General features: G+C 42.9%; 1 protein-coding gene across 1 annotated transcript; it reads left to right on the top strand.

The window, feature by feature from the left end:
- The first annotated feature begins 739 nt into the window (after positions 1-739).
- Positions 740-1,495, top strand: LOC139446656 (uncharacterized protein FLJ40521-like). The gene has a single exon (XM_071227930.1). The coding sequence runs from the start codon at positions 740-742 to the stop codon at positions 1,493-1,495; it is 756 nt and encodes a 251-aa protein (XP_071084031.1).
- Positions 1,496-10,508: the final 9,013 nt, after the last annotated feature.

Below are 10,508 nucleotides of genomic sequence, written 5' to 3'. Positions count from 1 at the left end.
ACACCTTTGAGTACATCAAGGAGGGAGACGGAGGACACCGTGAAGTACATCGAGCAGCGAGATGGAGGACACCGTGAAGTACATCGAGCTGCGAGATGGAGGACACCTTTGAGTACATCAAGGAGGGAGACGGAGGACACCGTGAAGTACATCGAGCAGCGAGATGGAGGACACCGTGAAGTACATCGAGCTGCGAGATGGAGGACACCTTTGAGTACATCAAGGAGGGAGACGGAGGACACCGTTAAGTACATCAAAAAGGGAGTCGGAGGACATCGTTCAGTACATCAAGGAGGGAGATGGAGGACACCGTTCAGTACATCACGGAGGGAGATGGAGGACACCGTTCAGTGCATCAAGGAGGGAGATGGAGGACATCGTTCAGTACATCAAGGAGGGAGCCAGGACACCGTTCAGTGCATCAAGGAGGGAGACGTAGGACATCGTTCAGTACATTAAGGAGGGAGACGGAGGACACCGTTCAGTATATCAAGGAGGGAGATGGAGGACACCGTTCAGTACATCAAGGAGGGAGACGGAGGACACCGTTCAGTACATCAAGGAGGGAGATGGAGGACATCGTTCAGTACATCAAGGAGGGAGATGGAGGACACCGTTCAGTACATCAAGGAGGGAGACGGAGGGCATCGTTCAGTGCATCAAGGAGGGAGACGTTGGACATCCTTCACTACATCAAACTAGAAGACGGAGGACACCGTTCAGTACATCAAGGAGTGAGATGGAGGACATCGTTCAGTACATCAAGAAGGGAGACGGAGGACATCATTCAGTACATCAAGGAGGGAGACGGAGGACATCGTTCAGTACATCAAGAAGGGATACGGAGGACATTGTTCAGTGCATCAGGCAGGGAGACGTAGGACATCCTTCACTACATCAAACTAGGAGACGGAGGACACCCTTCACTACATCAAGGAGGGAGATGGAAGACATCGTTCAGTACATCAAGAAGGGAGACGGAGGACATCGTTCAGTACATCAAGAAGGGAGATGGAGGACATCCTTCAGTACATCAAGGAAGGAGATGGAGGACATCGTTCAGTTCATCAAGAAGGGAGACGGAGGGCATCGTTCAGTACATCAAGCAGGGAGATGGAGGACACCGTTCAGTACATCAAGCTGGGAGACGGAAGAAACCGTTCAGTCCATCAAGGAGGGAGATGGAGGACATCGTTCAGTGCATCAAGGATGGAGATGGAGGACATTGTTCAGTACATCAAGGAGGGAGATGGAGGACATCTTTCAGTACATCAAGGTGGGAGATGGAGGACATCGTTCAGTGCATCAAGGATGGAGATGGAGGACATCGTTAAGTACATCAAGGAGGGAGATGGAGGACACCGTTCAGTACACCAAGGCGGGAGATGGAGGACATCGTTCAGTGCATCAAGGATGGAGACGGAGGACATCGTTTAGTACATCAAGGAGGGAGACGGAGGACACCGTTCAGTACATCAAGGAGGGAGATGGATGACACCGTTCAGTACATCAAGGAGGGAGATGGAGGACATCGTTCAGTACATCAAGAAGGGAGACGGAGGACATCGTTCAGTGCATCAAGGAGGGAGGCGTAGGACATCCTTCACTACATCAAACTAGGAGACGGAAGACACCGTTCAGTACATCAAGGAGGAAGATGGAGGACATCTTTCAGTACATCAAGGAGGGAGACAGAGGACACCGTTCAGTACATCAAGGAGGGAGATGGAGGACACCGTTCAGTACATCAAGGAGGGAGATGGAGCACATCGTTCAGTGCATCAAGGAGGGAGACGGAGGACATCCTTCACTACATCAAACTAGGAGATGGAGGACACCGTTCAGTACATCAAGAAGGGAGACGGAGGACATCGTTCAGTGCATCAAGGAGGGAGACGTAGAACATCCTTCACTACATCAAACCAGGAGACGGAGGACACCGTTCAGTACATCAAGGAGTGAGATGGAAGACATCGTTCAGTACATTAAGGAGGGAGACGGAGGAAACCGTTCAGTACATCAAGGAGGGAGATGGAGGACACCGTTCAGTACATCAAGGAGGGAGATGGAGGACACTGTTAAGTACATCAAGCTGGGAGACGGAGGAAACCGTTCAATACATCAAGGAGGGAGATGGAGGACATCGTTCAGTACATCAAGGACAGAGATGGAGACACCGTTCACTACATCAAGGAGGGAGATGGAGGACACCGTTCAGTACATCAAGCTGGGAGACGGAGGAAACCGTTCAGTACATCAAGGAGGGAGATGGAGGACATCGTTCGTTACATTAAGGATGGAGACGGAGGACACGGTTCAGTGCATCAAGGAGGGAGATGGAGAACATCTTTCAGTACATCAAGAAAGTAGACGGAGGACACCGTTCAGTACATCAAGGATGGAGACGGAGGACATCGTTCGTTACATTAAGGATGGAGACGGAGGACACGGTTCAGTGCATCAAGGAGGGAGATGGAGAACATCTTTCAGTACATCAAGAAAGTAGACGGAGGACACCGTTCAGTACATCAAGGAGGGAGACGGAGGACATCGTTCAGTACATCAAGGAGGGAGATGGAGGACACCGTTCAGTACATCAAGAAGGGAGACGGAGGACATCGTTCAGTGCATCAAGGAGGGAGACGTAGGACATCCTTCACTACATCAAACTAGGAGACGGAAGACACCGTTCAGTACATCAAGGAGGGAGATGGAGGACATCGTTCAGTACTTCAAGGAGGGAGACAGAGGACACCGTTCAGTACATCAAGGAGGGAGATGGAGGACACCGTTCAGAACATCAAGGAGGGAGACGGAGGACATCTTTCTTTGCATCAAGGATCGGGGCGGAGGACATCCTTCACTACATCAAACTAGGAGATGGAGGACACCGTTCAGTACATCAAGAAGGGAGACGGAGGACATCGTTCAGTGCATCAAGGAGGGAGACGTAGGACATCCTTCACTACATCAAACTAGGAGACGGAAGACACCGTTCAGTACATCAAGGAGGGAGATGGAGGACATCGTTCAGTACTTCAAGGAGGGAGACAGAGGACACCGTTCAGTACATCAAGGAGGGAGATGGAGGACACCGTTCGGTACATCAAGGAGGGAGATGGAGGACATCGTTCAGTGCATCAAGGAGGGAGACGTAGGACATCCTTCACTACACCAAACTAGGAGATGGAGGACACCGTTCAGTACATCAAGAAGGGAGACGGAGGACATCGTTCAGTGCATCAAGGAGGGAGACGTAGGACATCCTTCACTACATCAAACCAGGAGACGGAGGACACCGTTCAGTACATCAAGGAGTGAGATGGAGGACATCGTTCAGTACATCAAGGAGGGAGGCGGAGGACACTGTTCAGTACATCAAGCTGGGAGACGGAGGAAACCGTTCAATACATCAAGGAGGGAGATGGAGGACATCGTTCAGTATATCAAGGACGGAGATGGAGGACACCGTTCAGTACATTAAGGAGGGAGACGGAGGACATCGTTCAGTACATCAAGGATGGAGACAGAGGACACTGTTCAGTACATCAAGCTGGGAGACGGAGGACACCGTTCAGTACATCAAGGAGGGAGACGGAGGACACTGTTCAGTACATCATGCTGGGAGACGGAGGACACCGTTCAGTACATCAAGGAGGGAGATGGAGGACATCATTCAGGACATCAAGGATGGAGACGGAGGACACCGTTCAGGACATCACACTGGGGGATGGGTGATACTGTTCAGGACATCACACTGTAAGGTTGACAGCTGATAGCGCCAAGCTGACAGATGAGTTCTATCAACTGTTTCACCGGCTGTTAAGAGCCCCCCATAACGTACCGTTGCACATGATCAGATCTTCCTGAAAATGAAATGTAAATATACTGTATCTATTTACTTGGACGTAAAGCAAATGTGGGAGGGGAGGGAGTATGTTGCAGACACAAATGTTGACATACTGTTTTGTTGAACATATGTTTTATTTATTTGAGGTCCTTTAAATCTGTAATAATAATTTTGCCATTCTGGATTCTCGTTCTGGTGAACAGTAACATCAGTTGGCTCTTCTTCTTCCCTCCCCTCTTCAGTTGGAGTAACTTTGTAACCGGGGTTTGTGATGGCAAATACAAGGTCCAACACAGGCTACGGGTGTGAGTCTTTATTGCCGTAGTAGATAATGACACCCTGTGATGTACAACACATTAACAAATACCATTGTAAAGGCAGCAGTACACAGGTTTCATAGACACATATACTAATACAATACAAAGCGATCTTTCATTGAATAAAAACATACGTCTATATTCTGTACATGAACATGAACTTAATAATCAATGATATATATAATCATTATCTTCACCCTAGAGTAAACAAACAATTCATCAAGGGCGATAACTCGATCCCGACATTACTGATAAGATTACAATATATAGATGGTCAATGGTTCTAAAATACAATGAACATTACAAATACAATTACCACTTTGTTGAAACTACTATACTAATTCATTAACTGATCATACATTTTGTATGATACACTATTTATAAAATATATTTCGAGACACGACAAACATGTAAATTATCCGGACCCTGTGGGTGAGACCGGGGTGTTTGTCCTCTCCAGACAGCCGCCGTGATTGATGGAAGCATTGCAGGAAATGTAACCATCAACACACTAACATACAATGCGTGACATTGCATGCAAATGCAGTCTTTACACAATTATTAAAATCAACGCATTCACTCAAATAATCACATACCGAAAGAAGAAGGACTAGAAGCAGTGATAGTACTTGTATATACATAGCCTTATGTAATAATAACTGAGCAATATGGTGACACAATCACCACACCAGAGATAAGCATGTTAATGATACTAAAATTACATTCCACATAACCTAGAAGACATAAGTTATATCATTATACAAATACATACAATGATATTAACAGGCAATTACTAACCTTAACAATCGAATTATTTGTTCAAAGATCTGTCCCAGTCCAACTTGTTGACTGACTTCTAAAGTGGTGTTGTGCCTAGTGCAAGATAGATGAAAAGCGCACAGTTTGAACAAGCCAATGAAAACAAGAGAAGAAGCAATGACACAAACATGGACTAACCCAACCACCCTCTACATTATAAGTAAACTAATCCAAAGAATAACAAACTACCTAAATGGACACCAAATTAAAAATCTTAAACAAAACTGCAAACAATCAAATATCTTCACCCCTAAACTTAAAATTTCCAAAATAGACAAAACACTAGCTAGCCAAACAAATATACAAACCGACCCAAACATAGCTAAAACCACCACACTAGCATACCTAACTAAGGCAGGCAAACATATAACCTTCTTGTGGATACCCGCCTACGTAGGAATATACGGTAATGAAAACGCCGATAAGGCAGCCAAACTATCCCTCAAAATCCCAGAAATAAGCTTAAACTTACCCATCTCAAAATCAGAAATTAAAAGCGTAAACAAGCAAAATATCACCCAAAAATGGCATAACCTATATCTAAACTCAAATAGCCAAATCAAAAAAGTACTCAGCAAACCACCAACCAAACCAAAAAATTCTCTATCCATAAAAAACATCGACAGAGTAATCACTAAACTCCAAACAGGACACACCAACCTAAATAACCACCTAACAAAAAAAACAAAACAAACACACTACAGGTAACTGCCCACACTGCAAACAACTAGAAACCCCAGAACACGCACTCATCCACTGCACACACTACCTAACACATCGAACCGCATTACAAACCACCCTCAATCTAAACAAGGCTCTCACTCTAGAAGCAATACTAAACCAACAAAATAAACCAGAAAACTTCAAGGCCTTAGGCGTATTCTTAATCAAAACGGAACTAATAAAACGCATCTAAAAACACTATAATCTACCAAATCAAAATCACATAAACAAACAAACATCCACCATACCCAGCTCCCTTAGTTCTCCTCCCCAACCCCATCGGCATCTATTCCAAATCTCAAAATTCCCAAATTCAATATAAGCAACCCCTAAAGCCCCCTCTTGGGTTGCACACACCACTTTCGCCCCTTTCGGAAACACATTAAATGGCCTGGCCGGGCCCGTGTGCGAAATACGCATCAGTCGGAAAGTGCACGTTAAATCTCCAAAGTAAGTAAGTAAGTAAATAAGTTCCATGCGGCCGGCAGCTAGCCAGCATAGTACCTCTGCCACAGGCCAGCGCCATGTGACGATTCGTCACATCTTTCACAGTCCATTCAAGATGTTGCATATGCTTTTCATCCGTTTCATGTTTTTCCGTAGTTATCCTTGGTTTACATTGGTTGTACGGCTCCACGTGCTGTCATCGAAGCCCAAAGGTGAATTAGCGATACGGTCACTTTGATGTATAAATATATATTGTCATGTAACTCACTTACGCAGTTGTAGTAGCATATATATATATATATAATTATGCAAAACAATATGTAAAGCGCCCCCAAAGACTTGTATTAGTCCGTTCTATACTGATTTCTGAAAAACCTCGTTTGTTTACAAACAAGAGTGAGTGAGTGAGTATGGTTTTACGCCGCTTTTAGCAATATTCCAGCAATATCACGGCGGGGGACACCAGAAATGGGCTTCACACATTGTACCCATGTCGGGAATCGAACCCGGATCTTCGGCGTGACGAGCGAAGGCTTTAACCACTACGCTACCCGACCGCTCCTTTACAAACAAGAGAAAAGTCTGGTCACGTGATATGCAAATTAACATGTGGCAGTGGTGTTATGCTGAGTCACCACTGCGCCGGAGTGTGAATAGATATTGAACTAAGAACCTACTTTAGTAACAACACTGTAAAAAATGGGTGTTTAGATCGTTTAGGTAACTAAACGGATTTTGTTAAGAAACAAATCGTTTACGTTTAATATCTAAACAATTTCCATTTAGTCGTCTTACTCGGTACCGTTTAGATATTAAACATTTACTGTTTAATACACAAACAAAGCAAATATTAAAAGGAGGCCTGAAAGAACTTATTTCAAATTGACAAAATATTAATAATAGAGGAAATACTATGGATATAGTAGTCGGAAATATAACCTCTTCGCTGAAATCTTTATGATTTTACTCTTTCTTGGGTGATTTAAGTAACAGATAGATCCCAGAATAAAAAAAATACGCTCAGTGACTAAACAAATAACCCAACACATATCTTAACATACTGTGGACTTCTACAACTGCATTTTCTATTTCTATTTTCTATTTTGGCAGTTGAAACATATAATTGGTCAACATCTAAGGCAATAAATTGAATCAGTACGATGTAGGGATATGTAGAATGAAGATTTACATACAAATATTTTGTAAATACAATGCATCTGACGTTGATTAAGAAAGCAGCGGTGTTGCTACTTGTGGAATTTATTCTTCTCTGGTGGGGTACATGGTCTTGTAGGACTATCACAGAAAAAACTTGTTTTTGCCTGTTCTAATTCTTATGTTATGGAAAGAATGGATAATTTTACTTGTTCAATGTGTTTCTTCGCCACAAGTAATCCTTTAAAATATGAACAACACCTTGTCCGATACAAACATGACCGAAACTTTGTTGTGACATGCACTGCAGCATCTTGCTCGTATTCTACATCTATTATTTCATATATTGCAGGATTTTCATGGAGATCAAATTAATGAAAGGTGAGGAAAAATCAACAAATGATTTATTCAACGCCGTGAAGGAAGTCATGCCCCCCACTGACGAAGCTGACGTAAGACTAAAACACATTATTTTAGATTAGCAAAATAACTAAAACTTTATATTGGAAATGATCACTATTCATTTTAATTATTGAACCGGCGTATTAAACGTCCATTTAGAAAATAATTTCATGCTTTGACTTTTACAGGAACTAATGGAAGATATTGAGGCTTTTCGCTATATGGAGAGGGAAACTGGATATGACAGGGGCCGAGGCGCGAAAAGCACGTCAATTTTGGACAAATCAAAGGTGTCTTTTACTCTTTCACCGTCTTTTGTGTATTCTATTTCATTTTACAAAGATTAGATATTTTCGGCATGTAAGGAGTAATTTGTAAGACTTGATTAAAGGTAATTGCTGGGGGCGGTAGTATGTTTTGTAGATCAGTGCGTGTATTGATTAAGGTTATTCTTTTCTTTATTATACTGATTTATAAATGTCATGACAAAAATAATAGAAATAATAAGTATGATATTATTATTATTATTATTATCATTATTTTTATTTATCACGCATATATGTTGGTTAGAGGAGTTGTCTCCTAAACAAATTGACGAGGAAGCCGAGAAAACAAAGTTGCCAGTAGGGCCAATGCTTCGGATCTTTGTAAAGGACAACCGGATAACTGAGGCAATCATACACGCAGACAGGGTAAACCTTCCTGTCATAAAGGGGTCCAGCTGCTGGCCATATACTATGTAGCTTGGCTGGATTACCCGAGGCAGTATGCAAAGATGTTAGGCGTTATGCAAGAACTCTTTTTCAAGGAAACCCAAATTTGTGTTAACTTCTTGAAGAAAGTTGAAGCATGCATGATCGACTTGACTAGATTGACATGTTTCCTAATGCTAAAATAAAATGTTTTATTCTACATTTCTTTGGTTAAATATGTGTGTTTCCCAGTTATGTACTTTTTATTGGTATGAAGACATCATATGATATTGATTCTAGCTTAATTCAGTTAAACAGGCGACCGTTTAGGCACTAAACGCGTTTTATCAGTGGAGACATTTCAGCGTTTAGTTTTCTAAACGCATAGTGTTTAATATAAGGTCTTTAGTAACTAAACATGCATATTTAGAAACCTAAACGTTGGTGTTTAGAAACTAACAAGTAGTGTTCAGAAACAAAACGCTAAACGCGTTTTAAAAGTGGAGACATTTCAGCGTTTAGTTTTCTAAACGCATAGTGTTTAATATAAGGTCTTTAGTAACTAAACATGCATATTTAGAAACCTAAACGTTGGTGTTTAGAAACTAACAAGTAGTGTTCAGAAACAAAACGCTAAACGCGTTTTAAAAGTGGAGACATTTTGACGTTTAGTTTACCGTTTAATCGCTAAACGATCGTATTTATACCTCATAATAGACAGGTGCACCCGACTCACACAGGTGAGCCGAAATTTGCTGAGGCAGAAGTCGACTTCTCAAACACTTAAAGCTACAACAACCAACCAAGGTGACGGTCCCACATCATCGACAGAAGCGGACGAACGGAAGAACCGCCATCCTGCCTATGCGCAAGTGACAGAGCGGGTCTCCGCACCGGGAACATATAGGCCACTAGGTACAGGTGTGGGTTCCGTCACGTGACAGTCATTACTTGTATCTTTTCGACCGCTATGCCCCATCAACAATAACCACGGATGCTGGTCTAAACTTCATCTCTGTGTTTTGTCTTCCGTTTCCAGTCTGCCCTACCATCTGAGGGCAAAACGTACGTTCTTGGACATAACTAAGTGTATTGTTCATGTCAGGTGACTGGTTTCATTCAAATACTGGATTCTCCGTCATTGTACCACGCACTTCCCTATTTTTGGCATCACGTCATCACAAACGCGAATGTCATTGGCCAATCAGAACACTTTCACCAGTAAACTCTATTTATAAATGACGCAGAACTCTCTTTTCTTCTTCATCAACTCGCACAATGACATGACGCCACCAACTGACCATTTAAACGCCCTACACTCAGTAGATTTCAACTCTAAGACATGCATGCTAAACAGTCAATATGAATGACTTAATATTTTTTTAAGGCTAGCCGCTGTTTTGTTATCAGCTGATTCTCTTCCCTGAGGATTTACGAGAATCCCCGAAAACCTCCTAAGATAACGTGGATTGACGTACGGCCCAAGTATTACCAGGACTAGCCGTAGGTCTGTCCATGTGTTGTGTGTGAAAGTGTTCAGACTCACGCCCTGCTTCCTCAACGTCAGTAATCCCTCGACGTTTACTTCCTGAGTTTCCCGGTCCAGGTAGGAGGATGAAGATGTGAAATCAGCTTCGTCCCAGCTGATGTTGTACAAGCACACAAAATGAATGCTTAATGTCACATTGAGCCGACGCCTTCTGAGGGTGTCCAGAATACCACAATACAAACGGGCACAGTTCCAGCATGGGCTGTAGTTCTGGAAAACCTTAATTTTCAAAGTATCTCCCATACCAACAATGAAAAGTTTGGTTTTGGTAAAATAGCGGTTTAAATCGCGAATCAAGTTATACTCCGCGTGAACACAAGATGTGTATGATGTCCTTTCAGAGTAGAATACTGCCCATGGGGTATCCTCAACCACACACACAGCCACGCCAAGCCTGGGGCGATCACACGTTGGAAGTCCCGTTACCCAAAATACACTGAGTATTTCATTATCTCGCAGGTATCCATTCATTTCTTAACGGTTATCAATTCGTTTCCACCTGTAACACAAGACGTACATAAAGCCTGTAAAACATGGATGTTGATAATGCGAAG

This window comes from Haliotis cracherodii, unplaced genomic scaffold, assembly GCF_022045235.1.
Source record: "Haliotis cracherodii isolate W230 unplaced genomic scaffold, xgHalCrac1.p SCAF_6, whole genome shotgun sequence".
Lineage (NCBI taxonomy): Eukaryota > Metazoa > Mollusca > Gastropoda > Lepetellida > Haliotidae > Haliotis > Haliotis cracherodii.
Note: the sequence above shows the minus strand (reverse complement) of the source record. Positions and strands in the feature narration are given on the sequence as shown.